This window comes from Herpailurus yagouaroundi, unplaced genomic scaffold (genome assembly GCF_014898765.1).
Source record: "Herpailurus yagouaroundi ecotype Mexico unplaced genomic scaffold, PumYag 188, whole genome shotgun sequence".
Lineage (NCBI taxonomy): Eukaryota > Metazoa > Chordata > Mammalia > Carnivora > Felidae > Herpailurus > Herpailurus yagouaroundi.
Window position 1 is genome coordinate 25,266,739 of NW_024412419.1, and position 21,474 is coordinate 25,288,212.

Genomic DNA, 21,474 nt, shown 5'->3' on the forward strand with positions numbered 1-21,474 from the left:
TAGCAATGATGTAGGATTCCACCTCTGAAATCCACTTACTTCCCTCCTTCCTGCTGCCCTCCTAGTTCAGGAAGCCTCATCTCCTTCTTGGACTTCCCATCTCCCTCTCCATTCTGCCATCAAAAAGAATCTTTCTAGAAGAGAAATCAGAGTCTGCCATCTCCCTGCTTAAAATACCTTTTCTTCTCAGGATGAAGTTAAAACTCCCACATCAGAACCTTGGCCTCTGCCTACCTCTCCAGCCCTACCTGAGCGGCTCCCTACTTCCCCACACACCCCACACTTGAATTCTACCCTTCGATCACAATTGTCCTCATCTCCTTAGTAATACCTGTCCTGCCCCCACCCTGGCCTTTGCCATGAGGCTCCCTCTACCCAGGAGACTCTTCCTCCTTTCAGTCCTTTAACACAATGTTATTCCTCTTTCCTCCTAAAAGGTACCTCTGCTGGGAAACCTTGACTGTTCCCCTGTGGTGTCCCCACTTCACCTCCAGAGTCAGTGTCCCTCCTTGGGACACACACGGCACCCTGTACCATTCCTGTCTCAGGACTTAGTGCCCTATGCTTCTAGTGCTTGTGGATTTCTTGCTGTCCCTCACTAGACTCCGAGTTCCAGGAGCTCAATGAGCATCTCTCACCATTACCTGATCACAGGGGCTGGCACAGGCCTTGGCAAACAGGCATGCAGCAGTTCTCTGCTTGCTTAATTTATATAGTTGTCCAGTTCATCGGGATCATGTTTTCCAGAAGCTAGTCCTAGGGTCTGTGAAGGAGGAGGCCCTCACAGGCAGAAGGGAGCAGCTGTCGCTCCCTCAGCCCCCTCCTAGTGGCAGAGACATGCGCATAAGCAACAGGCCCCAGAGGCACAAACATGCAATGAATTTATCTCTAGGAGTGGCTTGTACCGAGGGCCTGGGTCAGCTCTGTGCTGGAAAAGCAAGGCAGGGACCACCACTCAGACTTCGGGCTTTCAGGCCGAGCCAGTCAGATGTGTTATTGTAAAATGGCAATTTTATAATTAAGTGATAATTTCATTTTCTGCAGTGTGTAAGGAAAAATAAATGTAGTGTAAATCAATATGCTATCGATTCACGCAAGTTTGCCTTTAAGTGTGTGCGTCTGAAATTTCAATTATGGCGGAGATTGGACCATCCGGCTCCATCTATCCATTTTCACTCCTTAAAAAGTAGGGGGGAAATCGACCACCTGCATGGAGACTTGGCCCCGTTTCTGGTGGGAGATGGTGAGCCTAAACGCAGCCGGTGTGTGATCCTTCAGAGTTAGTGTGGCCAGGTGTGCTCCCGTTCCCTGCTCTGTACACGACTCCCCTGTCGAAGGGCCTTCACAAATCCTACGCCCGTAGGGTGTAAATCCAAATTGATGAGGTGACATTGGGCTCTCTGGCCCCAGCCCCCAGCATTTCTTTTCCAGGTTCTGCTGCTGCAGGCCAGTTTGCTCGCCCCAAAGAACACACTGTAAGTGATCCCAGCTCAGCACAAGGTCTATACTTCCCCCCAACTTCCTGGTGACCTCTTCCCAGGTGAGTCATGCTTTTTTTATTTTCTGCTTGAGTTCAAGTTCGACTCTGTGAAGCTTGCTCTGAACATACCAACCCAAGGGAAGCTTCTCTTCCCTAATCTCTGGTGCCCCTTGCTGCCTTCACTGCTCATGAGATATTTAGCATAGGGGATGTGGGCAAATTATCAACTCAGTTAAATCTGTTGCCTCTTCTCCTATGCAAGGCACATGTGTCATTGACGTGTGCCCTTCCTTCACTCCAACCCCAACAGCCAACCTGGAATCAGGGATTCTGCCAGTCACAACACCCCTGGGCCATATTGGCAACTTGGGGAAATGACTGAGAAGAACTGGCAAAGGCCAGAGGTTAAGATTTACCCTGGGGGAGGAAGGAGGCTACCCCAGGGAAAGAGGAATGAATAAAGGCAAGATAAAAGGAGAAAGGGGAACAGAGAGTAAAAACACAACGCTCTCCAGTGGTTCCTGCTGTTGCAAGTTCATCCCCCTTCTGCTGAGGGGATTCAGCAGCCCTGTTCTCCAGGGGGCATCTGAGACCCACCAGGTTCCTTCTATGAATCCATGTTGCTTATTCCCCCCCTTCCGCCTGCCCCCCCACCCCAATGGACATTGATCTTATGTTTGCCAAGTGCCCACGTGAGCTGGCACACGCCAGCTGTTGGGGCTCAAAGAGGATCAGAGTGGTCCTTGCCACAGACCAGCCTGTGGCGTCATGCCAGGTTCTGGGCAGTCAATAAGCAGGACAGGGACAATGGCCAACTCTGTGTTTGCCTTCCAGAATGCACTTCTCACTGTATTGGTTTTTACTGCTCATTGGGTCCTGTTCACCTGTTTGTCTGAATGCTTTGCATTTCCCTTCAAGTCTTCCTCTCTTTCCCACCACCTCCCCTCCCCTCGCCCCTTGCTGGCTGCCGGGGGAGCAGGTAACCTGTCACTGAGTGACCTATCACTGGCCATCTCATTCTTAATCGGCAAGGGGGTGAGGACCAGGGATCAGTCTTCTTGGCAGCTGATAAATGCTAGCCTTGCTCCAGGGAACCACTGGCCACAGAGCTAGTCCCCACTGGCCAGCCAGGTCAAGAGAGTAGCTGCCTGCAACACAGCCAACGGGCATCTGACACTTACCTCCATTCACTTCTATGAGCAAGATTGAGTCCAGACATCAAGTGGGAGTCCAGATCAGTAGGGAGGATGGACAACCCAGGTGGCCAGATCTTTGGTTCAGCTCCCCAACTGCCCCCCAAAATGAAGTCTTTTCCTCATGGTGTCATCAGGATCAGAATCGCATGGGATCCCTTTATGGGATGAGGCTCCTCCTCTCCATCTCTCTCTGCCTCTCCATCTCTCTCCATCATCTCTCTCTCTCTCTCTCTCTCTCTCATTTTTTTGAGGCTTCTTTCCTACTCCCTCCCCAACCCTCAAACAAACAAACAAACAAACAAACAAACCCTCATTCTGGGTATGTGGGTTCACGGCGCTGGACTGTAACCTTCTGGGGGATAGATACTGGGTCTTGTCATCTGTACATATCCCACAGTACACAGTGCACTTAGTGCAGAGAGCACACACTCGGTGTCTAATAGATGCCTGGTGAATGGCATCATGGGAATATGAGTTGGGCCCACAGCCGCACACCGGTGTGAACCGGACAGGCCTGCAGTGAGATCCACAACAGGGAAGACAGAGGCCACCCTCTGGGGGCGGGGTGTTCTCTGCATCCCAGGTCTTCAGGAAGGGTAGAGACAGGGTTTCAGAAGCCATACCCGTCTGCCCAGCACCCTCTCCATTCCGTGTTGCCCCAGGGGTTCCACAGGCGGATAAGATCCTCCCAGCTCCCCCGGTACTGAATCTGCAAAGAACAGAAAAAGAAACTCTCAGGGCTCTCCAGCAAAAGTCAGCAGAAAGAGGGGATATGAATGCAGCTGCTTTTTACCTCCAAGGACTAATTTAACTTCTGACCTCATTTGGCTGCAGCCAGAAAAAAAAAAAAATTGAAAGGAAAAAAAAAATCAATGTGTCTCTGCTGCCTGCGTGAGGTGGGAATGAGGGAGGAGGAAACGGCCCCTCTCTCTGCTCAGCACCTCAAAGGGTGGGCACAGCTTCATCATCCCGTATCGGTGCCTCCTGGAATGTGGGCTGAGACGTCAGAGCAGATCAACAGCATGTGGTGCTACAGAGGGGACAACCTGATGGGTCCCCAGGCTCCTGCAAGTCCCGTCCCCACCGGTCTCTCCATTCGACAGACAGGGCTGTTTCTCTGCCTGCGGCCCACAGGCAGCTGTGCCGGGGTCTCCATGGTGTGGTCCTGAGCGACAATGTGGAGGCGGCAGACAGAGCAGGAACGGGATGGCCTGGGGGGCAGGAGAGCCCCTCATAGCTCTTCTCAACCTGCACCCTGGCACTGCCCCAGGCCCCCATCACCCGGCCTCTGCCGGCACCTCGATGGGCTGAACTTCTCTTCCTTCCCCAGGCACCTCATGGTCACCAGCTCCCAGATACGGAGGCCAGCACACGTGCTTCTTCGGGCCACGGAGGCCAGAGGGCAGGATCGTTGACAAGTTACAACGGAACAGTCGCAACCCTTTGAACCTACATTCCCAGATCCAGAAGCCTTTGGCCTGGTGGGGGGAATTAAAGCATGGTGCTGTTGTAGGCATGACACTGATCTGTGCTAAGGTCGTCTGTGGAGGCCAAGGCCTGCAGGGGTGAGAGAAGGGCCTCACTTGCTCAGTGGTTCCAGGTCAGAGGCGGCGGACAAAGCCAGAGTGCAGGGTCACCGTATGGAAAAGAAAGCCGCGTGTGAAGCCGGGCTGGGAGCCAGGTGCCGGCTGAGAGCATTACATCCTTCACCCCTCACCCCCACCCCCCACGGTGGATGTTTATAGAACCCTCGTCTTGCACAGGAAGAAACGGAACACCAGAGAGGTTAAGCAACTTTCCCCAGGCCACAGAGTAAGTGGCAGAAGAATTCTCACTCCAGCCACTGTCAGTCTCCTAAGCCCAGGCTCCTGATTTGGAGATGGGAACAGATAACGGCTTCAGCAATCCAGGGCCAGCTCACTCTCTGGTGGGGCCACAACCCTGACCTCTCATCTCACCCCTGGGTCACCTGGCCATGGCCCATGTCATCACAGGGCAGTGCCATGAAGGAGCAACGCAGTGAGACAAGGGCCAAAGAACTTGGCTTGGAGAAGGTTCTTTTCCATCCACTTCTATCTGGCTGGCGCCGTAGGGGAAGGTGCTTTGGCTTTTAATGCCACATGGGAGAGGAGAGGCTCCTGGCACATGCTCGGGTTTCCCACCCCTCTCTGTCCCACCCCTAGGCACTCCAGGCTTTGCACACACAGTCGATTTATTAACTGGCAGTGCCTGATGGAGCAAGGGCATGAAAAATGGTTGCCCGGTGGCCCAGAAAGCTTAATGAGCCACCCTCAGTGCCTAACATAGTCGGGGCTCAGTTGGGCACAGGGGAGATGAACGGCCAGTGAGTGGAAGGAGCCGTAAGCAGGGCTAAATGAGGCATGCAGATAAACACTCACCCCCTTGCCCAGGGGAGGCAGCGCAGAGCTAGGTGCATAATAAAATATGCCAATCTCATTTATCTTCCTGTGTCCCGCCCGGAGGAGGATGAGCAGATTAAAAAACACACTGCATTTATGGGTTGGTTTAATCTTAGCACTCGTGGTCAGTTGTCACCTCCTCTTTCTGGAGGAGAAATCTTTAACCAAGTCAAGTTCCTGGGCCTTGGCAGGGAGGCTCGGGAGTCACACTCAAGGCCAAGGTCACGACTACCTCTGAGAATGAGCACTTGTTTCACTCTCCTGGCTACTTACTATACCCCTGGCCCTGGTCAGTTCCCTCAGAAAGGGTATCCCTGGGTGAGAGGTGACCCGCGTTATCTAGTGTAGGATAATATTGCCTCATGTGTATTCTATTAAATGCTAGTTCTGCAAGCTGTTAATAGTTCTTCTGAGAAGTGGTTTCATGATTAATGGTAGATTAAGACCAAGCTGTCCCTGTATTGTCAGTACTGGCCTTCTTAGAGCCTTTAACATGCTAATATCCACTGTGAATCTCCAAGAAGGGGATATAATGAGCAGTATTTCCCAAGGGTGTTTGGAAAACTGCTCTCACAGAGGATCTCACCAGGATGGACTCCTTACAGCACATGCTAGGAGGTGTTAGCAGACCCTGAGTGCAGGAGGGGTGGGAGGGGCAGGAGGGATGGACCATCCAGGACAAACAGTTTGATGGCCAACACTAAAGGGGAGGTGTCCTGTTTAGACCACTCACTGTGTTATAAGAACAACTCCTAGTGTGTGCTGTGGGAGAGCCAACATTCAGGCTATGAACAGAACCATCAGGAGCCCAAACCCTGATTCCCATATTCACCTGTATGGGCTTAGCCCTAGGTATTCACATGGTCACTCTATAACCTGGCAGTCACTTTTATCCCATGCCCAGCTCTGCGGGGACACACATTCCACGGCCATCTGGACCTCTTAATTCACAAGTCCCTTCTCCCCCGTGTTCAGAGGAGAAACAAAGACTGTCTCCATGTATAAATGGCCTTTTCCAGGAGTGGCAGAGACAGTACGCAGGTACCATTGCTCCTTCATTCCATGCCCAGCACCGATATCATTCTTCAATCACAGCTTTTCCACTAAATCTGGAAGCAGTGCCACAGTCTTGTTCACACATAATCCAAGCAGCACTGCCAATGGATCCAGGTTGGCACACGAGAAAACCGATTTGCTACCCGTAGCCTAGACTTTCCACACCTGGGACAGGGAGTCGTGGGAAGCAGAGTGTCTGGATGGCGTGGAGTGACGATGGTACTGGACGTCCCCACTGAGAATTCTGAGACGGCCTTGGGAGAATTCAGGGGAGGAGAGTCTGGGGCTGCTGCGTCTAGGATCTCTTCTGGCCAGGGTTAATCAGGACAACCTCATCTTTGTTTGTGGGAAGAAATGTATTTTGAGCTCCTTGTATACATTCTATGATGGAGGCGGAGGTTCAGTGACATCATCTTCACAGGCCAAAGACAGATGCATTCATTCAGTCATGCAAGTGTACTCATCCATTAATCCAATGAGCATTTATTAGGTACCTACTGTCTCCCAGGTGCTGTGCAGAAGAAGCATTTTGTGATGGATCTCCTTAAGGAGAAGAGCGTAAGGCAGAAGATACTATCTTTGTTTTGTGGAACACTTGCCAAAACACAAAACGATGAATCAACTGACCTTAGGTCCCTGGACAGGAGGTGGACGGATACAGGGAGAAGGAAGGCAAATGTAAGAAAGCATGCCAGAAATAGAACCCGACACCATACGTTTTATGGCTCATAAATACCTGTGAAAAATGTACCCTGGAGCTTGGAACACTGTCTCTCAGGGCCCAGAGGACATCATCAGACCCCATGAGTTGCGGGAAATAGAGAAGACTGGGGAACGTGTGTGGGAAATCACTGTGTGTGGGAAATCACACAGCTGTGTGATAAGCACAGAGGAACTGAGGAGACATGGTGTCTAGGCCCAGCCATTTCAAGTAGCTGTGTTAACCCTGACCTTCCCCTCGCAGGCCTCAGCTTCTCAATTATGGATGGAGGAGGCTGGACTTTAGCAGTGTTTTCCAGACCAAATGATACTGCACACAGTAATCACATATACTTTCGTCCACCTAAAGTCAGTTTCTGCTTCAATGGGAAGAACTGTCCTCCTCCTCTGCCTCCCCCTTTTCCATGGGAATAAAGTCTAGCTGGGCATATGGTGGCCTAGCTAGAGAGTATGTTTCCCAGACTCCCTTGGGCCTCAGTGTGGCACTTGGTTGATTTCAGACTAATGGGATCTGAGAGGAAATGGTGTGTGTGTGTGTGTGTGTGTGTGTGTGTGTGTGTGTGTTCTGTGATGCGTGCTTCTCTATGGATGTATAACTGTCCCCTGGTCTCTTCCCTGGCTGGGAGAGGAGGGACTTGGAGCAGCTGCCCTGGGCTCACGGGTAGAGGCCCCATGTTGCAGATGACAGAGCCACCTGTCAGCTCTGGGTTTGCCCGCTTACCTCAGAGAGAAATGAACCTTGTTTGAGCCCCTGTATTTTGGAGTGTCTTTGTGGTAGCAGTTTAGTCGACACATAACAAATAAAACCCTTTCAGAGCAAAACTTGCCCCAGGCAATCGGGTGGCTCATTCTGTTTTCTTTTGGGGCTAATCCCACAGTCTAGCTAGACACTCAGCCTGCCTGAGATCAGGTCAAGAATGGCAAGATCGCTAGTAGGCATCTGGGGATAAAGATGCTGGGCACCAGAGTTTCTGGATGAATAGAAGGAATATTCGAGGCCGTCCACATTGAGCTTGCTGAAGGCATGTGATGCTAACCCCTGCTTAGAGGAGCAAGAAAACAGGGCTCAACCCCCGGAAGCCTTACCCGCTCGGCTCCGGTCACTGTGTAGGCATGCTGACTCACCAGGCCGTCTTCCATTCTCCTGGCCTCACCTGTTGGCTTTAAAGGACGAAAGCAGACCAAGCATTAAGCATTCACAGGCTCTTCAGAAAAATAGAAAAGCACAATTCAATCAGCAGCTAAGCTGTGGTGGGATGAAAAGCATCCCACTGACTCACACTGGAATGGCATATGTTCTTAGAACTCTTTTCTAGAGAGGCAGAGTTTGAAGGCTGCTGGGTGGTTGAGGCCCCAAGCATTTCGTATCTCAGGGGACTGCCCCATTACTGACAGAACCCCACTGAGTCCCGAGGCTGACCTGGACTGTGTGCTCCTCCAGTCACTGGTCACCAACGACACACAGCACAAAACACGTCGGTGGGGCATTCTGGGGGAGTCGGGAATACCCACCACCCCCGTGCCATGAGTAACTAACTGGGGTGCAAAATGCATATTAGTTTTCAGGTGGCATTTCAGATTGGGGGTGTGTGACTCAAAGCTCACGTGTTTACAGGGTGAAGGAAACATCCTCACGGATAGGGGGCTGGCTGTCTCAGAATAGACTCCGAAATAATTTGGAGGATCACCCAAGCTTTTCAAAATGGGACACACTGACCTTGGGATGCTGTCTTTGGAGCCGGTGAGAATCAAAGAGTGGCCCAGTCACTCCAGACCCCACTGCTCACATGAAAGTACTAGGTAAAGGCTTTGGAGTCAGGCAGCAGCATCTGAACCCTGATCAGCCACTTGCTGGCTGTGTGATGGTGAGTGTTTTACTTGGCTTCTCTGAGCCCATTTTCCTCTTCTGTAAGTGAATTCTGCAACCCCTCTCCCAGAGGGAGGGCTGCTGTGAGGATTCAATCAGGCGGCCTCAGTGAAGGATGGTCTCCATGCTCTGTGACGTCTGCTTGGCCATGCCCCGGACTACCTGAATGGGTTGGTGGCTGGACATTCCTGGGCGAGGAAGGGCTCCACCCAGTGTCGGGAGTCTACTCACCGAGGCCGGGGTGCCGCAGGTCACCAGGGAGCCTGCCTTGGCTGCTGTCTTCAGCATCATCACCAGGTCAGAAGGAAAGGAGTGCAGGTCGATGCTGGTGACCACCCCTCCTGTGAGGTCCACCAGGGCATCAGGAAGAAAGCCGTAGTGCAGGTTGAGATAGGACCCACGAAACCTGGGAGGGGGAAAGTCACAACCGCCCCTGTGGCGACTTTGATGAGATGTGCCAGGCAGGGAGGTTGCCCACCTGACATCCGCATATTGCCCAGAGAAGGAATGCCTGATCTGCACCTGCACTAGGGCCACCTGCCTTCCATTCACTACGATGGCGTTTCCAGCAAAGCGCCACTGTCCTTCCCCTGCTCAGCTGGGGCTGGGCGGCCTCACAAACAGCAGTATTGTGCAGAGGTCAGAAGTGCAGGTGCTGGAGCCACAGGTCAGGGGCTGAATCCCAACCTCTCCTTATATTTAACCGCTTAACCTTGGACAAGTTATTTAACCTGGCACGTGGCAAGCCCTCAATAAACACTGGATATTCTGGTGATGAATGTCCACTGTTTCCTGTTCAGTTTAATGATAGTGGTAAGTACTCATGTGAGGGATACTGTGCTAGGCACAGGCTGTTCAAAGATGGGCAACCCCCTGTCCCTGCCCTCCAAGAGCTCAGCCAATGACCCTGATGCCTGCTGTGGCCACATGCAGCCTCTGTTCTCATGTAGTGTGAAGCATGGTCCAGAATTCCTACTCTCAGGACTAACCCACTCATCCCAGGATCATCAGGGATGTTAGTCAACTTGACTGAAGGTAACACAGGTGAGGACAAGTCCTACACAACATGACTTCAAAGCAAGCCACCTGGAACCCTTGTACATGTTCTGTAAAGCACTTCTTCCCACTCTTGTGTGGGGTTTCTGCCCCTGCCCAGGGTTATCACCTCATTTCACTTCCTCCCCATTATCCCCCAAACCTGAGTAGCCCCAGTCACTCACTAGAGAGGCCGACAGATTCCAAATTCAAGAGCCAAACCACTCGGGTTCAACTCCTGGCTTCCCCTCTCATGAGCTCTCAATCCTGGGCAGGAAGCTGAGACTTTCTAAGGCTCCCCTTGCTCAGTTGGGGAGTGGGCATGTAACAGTCCCTGCCTCGATGGGCTGCTGTGCCCCTTCTGCCAGTTCTTGCATGGATGATATGCAGAAAGTATCTGGCTTGCAGAGTGCATGCTTGTTACATCACTATCAGGCACAGCAAGGCCACCCTTGCTCAGCAAGGCCACCCTCGCTCTGCTTCTACCTCCACAACTGTTACTTCTTTGCAACAGCCCTCTGCCATGGGGACATTTTCCTTAGAATGTCTACTTTCTGCCCTTGGGGTTCCGTTTGCTATGAGAGTGAGTGGATCATCTTGGAACAGAGAAGAAATGCCTGAGGGCCCAGGGAGAGCTCTGGGAGGAGCACACCCCTGAGTTTATCCAGGTAAGGACAGTGGGATGGGCATTCCAGGGAGGAAGAATCCCCGAGCCAAAAAAGCATGGTGGAAGGGAGCCAGCGATGGTGCTCCTGGAAGAGAGGCTAGATGGACCACTGAAGCAGGCCAGACAAGGGCAGAATTGTTTTGAGAACTCAAGTTCCTGTCAATGGGGTCAACCGAAAAGGCTCCCAGGGAACCCTAAAATACAGGCAATGCAAACCCACAAAGGACATGGAGCAGAGGCCAGGCAGGGAGTGGGGAGAAGACCCTGCCTTCTGGTCTCAGAGCTGCCCAGTGGGAGACTTCCTCACCATTGCCCCTGTCACTCAGCCTTCTCACCAGAGACCTTCTCTTCTGTCCCTGGAGGGATAAGCCAAGGCCAAGACCCTCACAAGCTGGTGGCAATGTGGGGAATCTCTGACCATGGCTTTCTTTCTTGTCCTGTGAATCAGGGAAGGGGTCTGGGTCTGAGATCTTCCCTGCTGCCCCTCCAGGGGGCCTTCAGCCTTCCCTTCCTGGTCCTTCACTTGGAAACAGTAAGGTTGACTGGGTAGGCTTGTGGGGTCCTCCAGACCCTCTTATCTCACTATATCTCCACCTCTGCCACTGGGCGTCACTCAGAATTCACATAAGTTCGCTTCAGCAAATACATGTCAAGTAGCCAGTCGAAACAGGACAACGTCCCAGGCACAAATGCCACGGAGGGCTTAAAAGAGTCTTTTTATAAAAGAAAGCTCTGGATACACAGAAGGGCCCTTCTACAGAAACTTCCATGTGACAGATTGATCTCAACTTGTTAAAACTGGTTCTTAATCTTATCTTCCTATCTCCCTAGACTCTTATCTCTGGGGTATTTACTTAGTCAAATTCAAAGTCTTATTCAATGACCTTATTCAATTCAAAGTCAAATTCAATGACCAATATCAAAGGGTGATGCCTAGTTGGGGCTGAATGCCTGACTCTTGATTCCCCACATGTATTCTGGCCCTGGGTCCTAGATTAGGAGGGGCTTTGATGAAGGTACTGGAAGTTCACAAAGATTGGGGTTCTGGAGCCCATTCTAGAACCCACCAGTGTGGCCTCCCACACTGAAACAGCCCCATCTAGGTGCCCTCAAGAGCCCTCTCTGGCTTTAAACAGGGCTGCATCAGAGCCATTCCAGAAAAGCAGCCCAGGCCCTGTCCTGATACATTGGCCCACTGCTTTGGTGTCTATGGGCCTCCTCTGATACCTTATGCTTACAACAACCTACAGTTGCCACAGAGATACTCAATGCATGGGGAGGCCAGCCGCCCCTCTCTCATTGTCTCTCCACAATGTCCACAAAGCCTGTCTCAGCAGAAGCTGGGTATTTTGACAAGGAGTTATCTCTCTGCTTCACAAACATGAGCTCACGAAGACTGCTGATGCTTCAGAAACATGGCAACTATTCTTAGCCCCCTTTGCTGACAGGAAACAGAAAGGGAAGAAAGATAGAACTGTGTTCACCACACCTGTCATTACACCTTGTCACCTGAGCCCAGGAATTCTGAGAGCGTCTTGTTCTCATCTCTGTGCTTCAGCTTCATTTGGGGGAAATGTCTAGCATTGCCCAGCAATGCTAGGAAAGAAGGATGAATTTAGACATCTAAATCAGAACCAGAAAGGATGCTGAGATGCTGTGACTCTTAATTGCCAAGATTCCATACAGGATGATATGCAGCCTATCAGATCTTGTCCCGCAATCTCCTATTTTATGACTTCTGGGGACAAAACCTTGCCAACATAGATCTGACTCAACCGATTCGTTTCCAGACTCCCCAGTTGCAAGGAGAGTTGAAAGTTTAGAATGCATGTGTTCACTGGCCTACATTCTTGGCGGGGGAGGGAAGGAGGGTCATCTCCATCTGGACGAATGCGTTCTCCATGTTTGTGCTGTGGTAATTGTGTGCCAGACACTGAGTCCCAAAGAAGCAAAGAGACAAATCTTTTTCCTATAGAACTGACAGCCTCAAGGGATGATGGAAAAGCACACGACAAGGGGAACACTTGACCTTGGGCTGCTCATTTCAGTGTTCTGAGCCTCAGTTTCCTCATCTTTCAAAGAAGGAGGTAGGGCTCGAGAATGACAGAGGTCCCCTCCAGCTCGGATAGCTCAAATTCTATTGTGCTCACTCCTGCATTCTATGATTTCCTTCTTTGGTTGGAGGGGAAAGCTTTTAAACAGCTTACTAGTTTGAAACATTTTATCCTCACTAGATTTCTTTAGGCAGTAGAATGTGGATTCTGGGTCCACTTTCCCATTTTCTTTTCAAGCTGAATGATTGCTTTAGGTTGACTGTTAACAAAATGGGGTCAAAGTCATCATTTCATTCCACAAGGTTTCTAATTCTCCAAGTGAACTGGCATGCTCCCCTTTTCACATAAGGGAAAAGCAAAGCCCTGAAGTGGGGAGGGCTGAATCCACAGTGGAAAGAAATGGCAGTGTTTGCGTAAGTCACTTAGAAGCAAATTAACCTCCCCAAACATATGGATTGGTTCAACAACCTTGGCTGTTATCTCGGATTCATTCTCAAATGCTAATGAACAGCTCTTCTTGACACTGGAAATGAGCAACAGCTTTAGTTTTTCACAAGTAGGCTTGACAAAAAGAATGCAAAAAAAAAAAACCCAAAAAAAAAAAAACCAAAAAAAAAAAAAAAAAAAAAAACCTCTTGAGATGCATGGCTGTTCAAATTGTAACCTCCAGAAGGGTAGAGACTGGGGTGGTCTGTGGGGTTGTTGGCATCCTCATGGCATAGGACTGAACTCAGCAGGGTCTTCAGTCTTCCTAACTGATGTGCCTGGGTCAAATAACTGAAAACCCCAGCAGATTCCATCTAGTGACTACCATCACATCACTATTTGGAATTTTGGCTTCCCAATCTGTAAAACGTGGTGGGTCATGGTGATCTTTGGGGACTGATTCTATGACACTCCAGTAATTCATTTGCTCCTGAAAGTGATGGTCCTTTTGTCCCCTAGCATTGATTTCTAGCTCTGATGTGTCCCTCACCTGTGTAGGTCTCTATGACAGTGACATCTTCCACACAACATACAGTTTTGCTCACACCTATTGAAGCCAGTCTCAGAGTCTTTATCCTAGTTCCAAGCACAGTGCCTGGCCTATGGTTAAATGCCTAATAAACATTGTCTGAATAGATGCAACTCAAAGAGGCTAAATAAAATGTATGAATTGGGGTGTTTATAAGTCATTGAGCTTGTTAACACTAGAAGGTAGTCTTTGAATCATGGTTCTTGGACCATATAATAAACAGCAATTCCTGCCCTGTCCTCCCACACAGATACAATCTCATAGTGGCCATTCCAGGCCCCCAACTGCCCCACCTCATTTTGAACTGTCCTGCCCCTTGGTCTTTGCTTAAATCCTTCCAATAGTTGGGAATAACTTCCAACATATCCCCTTTCTCCTTGCTGAAATTCTACCCATCCTTCAAGGCCTCACTCAATGCCATGTCCTCTATAAAGTCTAAGCCTGACTCTATGAGTCAGAAAGTCAAGATTGTTTTCTTTCTCTGTCCTCTGATCAGACTTTGACCTGATATTATATTTTATTTGGGCTCTTATCCCAGCCCTTGAAATAATAGTGTTGTTAGTACATATCTCTGTCCAGCCTTGCCCTGCCCACTCCTTGTTATGTGCCTCTGGGTTCCTCCCGTGGCTCCAACAGAGCCTTATGTACAGTGATTGTTTATGAAGCATGCCCAGCTAGGTGGCAAAGGCTCTGATGCTCCCAGGGAATCATGTGCATTCAGCAGAGCTGCCAAAAGTCCTGGGGCCAGCTGCTGTGGAGCATCCATCAGGACAAGCAGCTGGGCAGGTAAGGCCAGCATCGAGGCCCTGTGCTGAGGGGTGGGCCATCCTTACTTGGCATAAGCTTTCTCCAGCAGGCAGGGCCAAAACTCTTGGTTGTTGTTGCGAGGATGCACAAAGAGATATTCCCTGTTGAGGATAGGCAGGCGATCATCAACCACCACTTCAACCCACTGGCCACACTGCCAAAACTAGAAGAGAGATGAATATATGCCTTAGTAGAGGTGCGGCAGAAGGGAGCTCCAGGACCCCTGACCCATGCCAAACAATAACCACTGTCACCACACAACCTCCCCAGTATAACAACAAACTCTATCCAGAACAAAATCCCAGCCGAGGTCAGTGGACAGGGGCCTGGCATGTCGACTTCACTGGATGGATGAGTCACAGGCCAAGTGAGTCAAAGAAAATACATGCTGAGAGGAAAGAGACTTGGGTTTTTGTTTGACTTTGCTACTAACTCTGGCCTCACTTTGGCGGGTCCTTTATGAGCTTCAGACACACAGGAGACTCTCCAAGTATATCTTGGGCATAAAAGGGCAACACAGGGAACAGTTGCTGAATAACAAGGAGAATGGTAGATACAGAGTATTGTAACGGGGGACAGGAGAGCCTACCAGGGGCTAAAGGCTTGAGGGAGGCAGCAGGACTTAAGCAGGTGGCAAGGAGGTAGGAAAGGCATCCCAGATGGCAAGGACAGTGTGGGCAAAGGCCCAGAGGCCAAATGATGAAGATTGCTCTGGAGGACTGAGCAGTGAGAGCCTCGCTCTGGCCTTCCTCAGCTCATGTGAAGATGTCCTGCCATCAGAGTAGCAGAAATCAAACTGGCTAGCACTGCTACTGCTAAGAGCACAAATGAACCAGATGTTTCTCTCCAAAACAGACTGCTTTAATCTTCAGTGTTCAACTCTTAATGGTTCACCCGGGGACATGACCAAATGAGGAAAATTCATAACAAAGCCAGCCTTTTGGAGTTTCTTGGCTGGTCTCCCCTGTGCTGGATAAGCAGCAGAGCTTCCAGCTTCAGGCTTGAGTCTTGATGAAGGCAAGCCTATGACAGGTGGGCTCAGAGTAAAGCTGGGTGGATGTGATCTATCATCTGCTTGGCAGTGACGGGAAGCCATCCACATGGCTTTTTCCACATCTGGGTGTCCCAGATGTTGGGCTGTTTCATCCAGCTAAGGATGTACTTCACAGTAGAGGAGACTGAGACAGAGATGTCAGTGGAGACAAAGCAAAGAAGATGTTTTCACGGTCATTAATGAACTCAGTGCACTGAAGCTGGTTCCGGCACAGCTGTGGATTTGTGTCCCTACTGCAGTAAAATGTGTAGACAGGTGAGGTTAAAAGCCAACAGGGGTGTTACTAGGAGGAAGGTCATGAAATATGTTTGGCACACCAAGGAAAGCTAGAAGTGGGGTACTGGAAAAAGAGCCTGATCTGGATTTGGGGTTTAACTGGATAGCAAATGTAGTAGACAGTGGCCAGTTAGTGGAACTGTGCTTGAATACTGGTTTTACCTTTAGTTACCTGAGCAATAGACGTTGGGTAAGACACTGAATTCTCTGGGTATCAGTTTCCTTATCTGTCAAGTGGTGGTAAAGTATGAACTTCCTCATAGGGCTGTGATTGGGATCTGATGATATTGTGAAAGTAAGATCAGTTTTGAAAGTAGTAACTATTTTTCAATAGCTTCTTTCAGGACCTTGGATAGTGCCTGGTGCAGTGTAGACTGGAATGAGTCCTGGCTTGAATGAGCTCCTCTGGTTGGTTCTCCCTTAGAATTCACCTTCACCCCAATATTCCCACATGAGTAATGCTGACCAAACTTGCTCTCCTTATACAAAGGGAACACCAGATAAGATCATTGTTCCCAGAAAGGATGCAAATGGTCAAGAATGAGGTCACCAATCTGCATTTCCTGGTTCACCTCTACTTGAGGAGGGCTGGCATCTGAATAGTGTCTGGACCCTCCGAGAAGCATGCTGGTGCCATTTTGCCAACACCCAGGTGTCAGAGGGAAGACAGAAATATTTTGAGCAAAGTAGCCATGTTGCCTGGGCACTGGGCTCTTTCCAGAAAGCAGTGCCAAGTTCAGAGTGATAAGAAGAGAGGCACAGAAATCAATACCTCAGCTGTTTCTGGAGAATTGTGGAACTTTCTCACCATTCAGAAGGGCAAAGAGTGTCCTGCTTGTGCCTCAGTTTCTCCTAACTACCTGTTACTACCAACACTGGCAGTCTAAGGTGAGCTCAGACAGTAAACCTTGCATCTTCTAGCTCACTCCTTAGTCAGATCCTTGGACCACCAGGATGAGCTTCACCTGGGAACTTGTTAGAAGACCTAGTATGCAATTAGTTGGACTTTAGGAAGAGAATACAAAGTAAAGGAGGACACCCAGAAAAAAATGAAGGGAAATTTAGCTGAGCAGAAAAAGGAGTAAAGTCTTCAGAATGAAAGGGTTCAATGAATTCCAGCCAAGATTAGTTTCAAAAAGGCACACATCTGGGCATACTTCAGAGAAATTTCTGAACACCAAGGAGAGAGAGAAAGTACCTCTTATAAACTTGAAAGAACATGTTGCATACAAAGCCAAAAGCATAGATTGACATTGGATTTTTCTTCTGCAACATTGGAAGCTGTAAGACAAAGAAATAATGTTTACAGACTCTTGAGGAAAGGGAATGTGATCCAAGAATCTCAAACCCAACTGACATATCATTCTTAAGCAAGGGCAAGTGAAAATACTCATGTGATCAGAGGAAATTATTCAAGGAACTACTACCTAATGAGGATGAAATTAGAACAAGGGGAAATAAGATAAGGGGAAATGAAGGGTGAAAGAAACAATGGTGAGCAAGGAGTTTAAAATATACTTTTATAAAAGTATATTTATAGAAATATGGAAGTGAAATTGATAAGGAACAGATGAACAAAGAGAACAGAAAAATGTAAATAACAGGAAGCTGAATTAGCAATATGAGCATCAGATAGAGAAGAATTCAAAGCCCAACACATTAAACACAATAAAGAGTGATATTGTGTGAGCTTTATTCCAACAAGCAGATAGCAAGAACATAAAACTTTGGGCACCATAGAATAAAACAGGAAAAGGTTAAAGCTAAAACATCTGAAAACATAAGAAGGACACTCCAAGGTGTAACTTTGGGGAAGAAATTCAATTCACCTCTTTTAGAATTTGACAAATCAAGCAGACAAAAGTTAAGTCAAGATAAAAAAAAGTTAACTGCAGACACAACAATCTGCAAATCAGAAATCTTGACTCCATATGTAAAACCTCTGATCACTGGATATTCTTCTCATATGTCCATGAAGCATTTGCAAAAATTGTTGTAGATTTGGCCATGAATAAAATTTTAATAATTTCCCCAAATGTAGAGATTTTATGAATATTCTCTGATCATAGTTTAATAAATAGAATATAAACTGTAACCAAAGCTTAATCAAAACTAAAAGTACATTGCATTAAAGTTAATAAAAGACATTTTATATCAAAACCTATAAATAGATAATATCTCATATAAAAATTTATGGTTTTAAAAGTTTTCATTATTAAACAAAAAAGACAGAAAAGTGTACAGTTTCAGAAAACATACAAAAAACAATAAAATTAACAGAAAGTAAACAGTACTTAATAAAAATAAATTGAAATTAGTTATATAGAAAACAAAACTCCAAAAGAAAAACAGAATAATGAAAATCAAAGGTTGATTTGTTCAAAAACCAATAAACAGATTGCTTTGGTTAAGAAAACCTATATTATGAAGAAAAGGAAAAACAAAAACATAGCACAGGGATTGATAAAGTGGATTTAACCATAGATTAGAAGAAATTAAGTGAATTTTCAGACAATCACATAAGCAAATTTTGGGCAATAAATTTGGTCTGAGAGAAGTAATAGTTGGTTTTCCTGGCAAAAAAAAATTTCAAGATTAACCCCAGAAGAAATAAGAGACACAAACATTTTAATAGCTGTTGAACACATTGGAAGAGTAAAAGAAATCATGTTGAAAAAGGAAGTGGTTCCAGATCTTTTAACTATTGTCTATTTTACTTTCAAAGATCAGATAATCCATGATTAACAACCATTGTTCAAATTATTTCAGATTAAGATATGCAAAGCTCAGTGGGTTCATTTTAAAAAGCCAACATAACTCAAACATGGTAAAAACAACAACTAAAAACCAATTCTACATGTGATATAGATGCAAAAATTCTAATAACATTTTTAGCAAATTGAATCCCACAGTGCATTAAAACAATGGCACACCAGGAGAAAACATCACTAAAACCAGGAAAAGGCAGGACTTTATTCTTGTCACTCTTATTCAAAATTGCAAACTTCTAACTAATGGGACAAGGACAAAGGGCAAAGTAAGTTCTATAAATAATAAAAGTAGTGACAAAATTATCTTTATTTGCAGAGAATATTCATTAACTAAAAAATCCAGACTCTACTAAAGAAAAAAAAAATTGGAACTAATTAAGGAATTTGGTAAGGTGGCTAGATACAATTTAGTATTTAGTAAGGAGTGGCTTTCCTCTTACCAGCAACATCTAGATAGAAATGAGGGGGGTGCCTGGGTGGCTTAATCTATTGAGTGGGCTGACTGGCTTAGGTCATGATCTCACGGTTCAGGAGTTCGAGCCCCACATTGGGCTCTGTTCTGACAGCTCAGAGCCTGGAGCCTGCTTCAGATTCTGTGTCTCTCTCTCTGTCCCTCCCCTGTTCACACTCTGTCTCTGTCTCTCTCAAAAATGAATAAACATTAAAAAAAATGAAATGAGGGGGAAATCTCATTCACATTGGCTGCAAAATTGTAAAATATTTGAGAATACGTTTAACAAGAAGGGTGTGACACCAATGTGGAAGCATAGCTGTAACATTTTATTGAAGGGCATAAAACTAGTTCTGAATGAATAGAAAGATATACCATGTTTCTGGAAAGGAATAATTAAAATAATAAAAGTATAATGTTTCCAAATAAATACATACATTTAATGCTACTCCACTCTGCATCACAGAGTGCCTTTTCTTTTTAATTAGACACAATGATTTTAAAATTCTCATCAAAGAATAAAAGCGCAGGAATTACCAAGATATTTTTGAGGAAAGAACAACGAATAAGGAAGGAAAACTTACTCTGCCAGATGTTGCAACTTACTCTACAGCTACTGTAATCAAAATAGCAAGATACAGCACAGGAATCAACACAGACAAAAGCTCTATGATGTGCAGGGTTCTTGATTAATGACTTTTTTTTTTTTTGCTAAGTGTTTCTGCTATTTCTTTTTATTTGTTTACATGAAAACGTTTTAACTCCCAGCTCTCCCATGTGCTGCCAGACCTTGAGCTCAAATCCTTTCTTAGAGGTACGCAAAGTAACTAACACACGGGTGAGCCTTCCATTGTAGGCTAGCAGACCATGAGAATATTCAAGATACTCGCCTGCCTGTGCTCACAGAGAACCTAGGTGAGAAGTGTCCCAGTGGTGCACATACCCGGAAACGGAAGATCCCTGCATAGTGGCATGAAAAGCTTTGGTCCATCAGGATCTTCTGCAGGTGCTGTGGGTTTTGTGTCAAGGAGCCCAGTGCTGCCAGGAACCAGCAATCTCCTGTGAGGGGATGGAAGCCATGAGAGGTCTACTGAACACATCTGGAAGCCCCACTCCACACATTTCGTGGGTCTTTGTCACCAGAATCCATACACCTTCTTCTGAATAATACATTCCTTTTCTGCCTGAGAGAGGAGAACTGGGGAAGGGTTCACTGGGGCCAGTTCCAAGCTAGACAGAGAAGGAGCTGGTGATGATGTGGGGTAGGGGTGATGGGAGTTGGGGTGGCTCTGAGGAAGGTAAAAAGGGATGGGGGGGATGGTGATGGTGAGGGAAGTGAAGAGAGCCCCATCCAGGAGTGCCTGGGTAGCTTACTCGGTTAAGTGACTGACTCTTGATTTCAGCTCAAGTCATGATCTCAGGGTTCATGGGTTCGAGCCCCACCTCAAGCTCTGCATGGACAGTGCAGGAGCCTGCCTGGGATTCTCTGTCTCCCGCTGTCTGCCCCTCTCCTGCTTACATGTGCACTCTCTCAAAATAAATAAATAAACTTAAAAAAAAACTAAAAGTGAGCCCTAGCCAGGCCTCAGCAGGGTTGTTGGGACAACCTGCCTCTGATTCACATCTTGCCAGAGCTGCCCAGAGCTGAAGTTACAGGAAATCTTGTTGCCAGTGTGAACAGTCCATCCACACAGCACCAAGGGTGCCGACCTTGCCTCCTCAGAAGCTGGGGTAGAAATCTGTGGGTCTGGGTGGGCACCTCCTTCTGTCCCTCCCTACCTGGAGGCTGACTTCAGGCTGTCTGCCCTGATCCAGGGCCAGGAGGAAAGACGTTGAGTCCTTACCGGCCTCTCCTTGTTGGATGTCAAATCTGCTTGCACCTTCCAGGATGAAGTGAGGTTCTGATTTACCCTCTAATATATCCTTAGGCAAGAGGGAGAAAAGCCATGAGCATCTTTCATTCCTCTGTGTCCCCAAGTGGTACCCAAGACATCACTCACTTTGTCTTTGAGGGGTAGAGGTTAATTCTTAAACAGGTGCTTAAAATCCGAGTTAGAAAAGTTCCCCTCATTCTTCAGGTTTGATTGCTATCAGGAAGGCAGATGTCAAAGGGGCATATACATAACTGACAAGACAGGCAATAAATGTACAAGCAAAATGCAGGAAAAGATAAACATAAATAAAGGCTCAGGATCCTTACATCAAATAGTCAGCCATCCTAGTCCCAACTAGCTGTGTTGTAGTAACAGGTTATAAACAAACAAACAAAAAGATACATTTGTTAGAGGACCCTTTTATAAACATAATAAAGCATTCATTGTGACATGTCCTCTCTCAGCAGTAGGGCATTCTGGGCTCCAGGTTCGAGTCCAGCCACACGCTCTACCGGATGCAAGATGTGTTACTCCAACCTTTGTCCACTCCTGGGCTAACTCACAAACTGATTCTAGAAGACCCCATGTCCCTTGTCTTGGGTACTGTTACTTGGAGCCCAGTCGTGCCCCAACCTCTAACACACAGAGCGCGTGGCAGCCACAGAAAGGGGTTTGCGAGAGGATTCTGTAGTGCTGCAATATCTAGGGAGAATTTGGGGAACTCCCAGCAG

General features: G+C 47.5%; 1 protein-coding gene across 1 annotated transcript in view; it reads right to left on the reverse strand.

Moving 5' to 3' along the window:
• The window catches only part of CAPN13 (calpain 13), an 81,422-nt gene that overhangs the window by 30,619 nt on the left and 29,329 nt on the right, over positions 1-21,474 (reverse strand). The window contains exons 3-8 of the mRNA XM_040496877.1: positions 20,714-20,792; positions 19,813-19,928; positions 14,344-14,480; positions 8,971-9,145; positions 7,959-8,033; positions 3,300-3,385 (exon numbers count right to left, since the gene is read on the reverse strand). Of these exons, the coding sequence (XP_040352811.1) occupies positions 3,300-3,385; positions 7,959-8,033; positions 8,971-9,145; positions 14,344-14,480; positions 19,813-19,928; positions 20,714-20,792 (668 nt within the window). The remainder of the gene's footprint in view (positions 1-3,299; positions 3,386-7,958; positions 8,034-8,970; positions 9,146-14,343; positions 14,481-19,812; positions 19,929-20,713; positions 20,793-21,474) is intronic.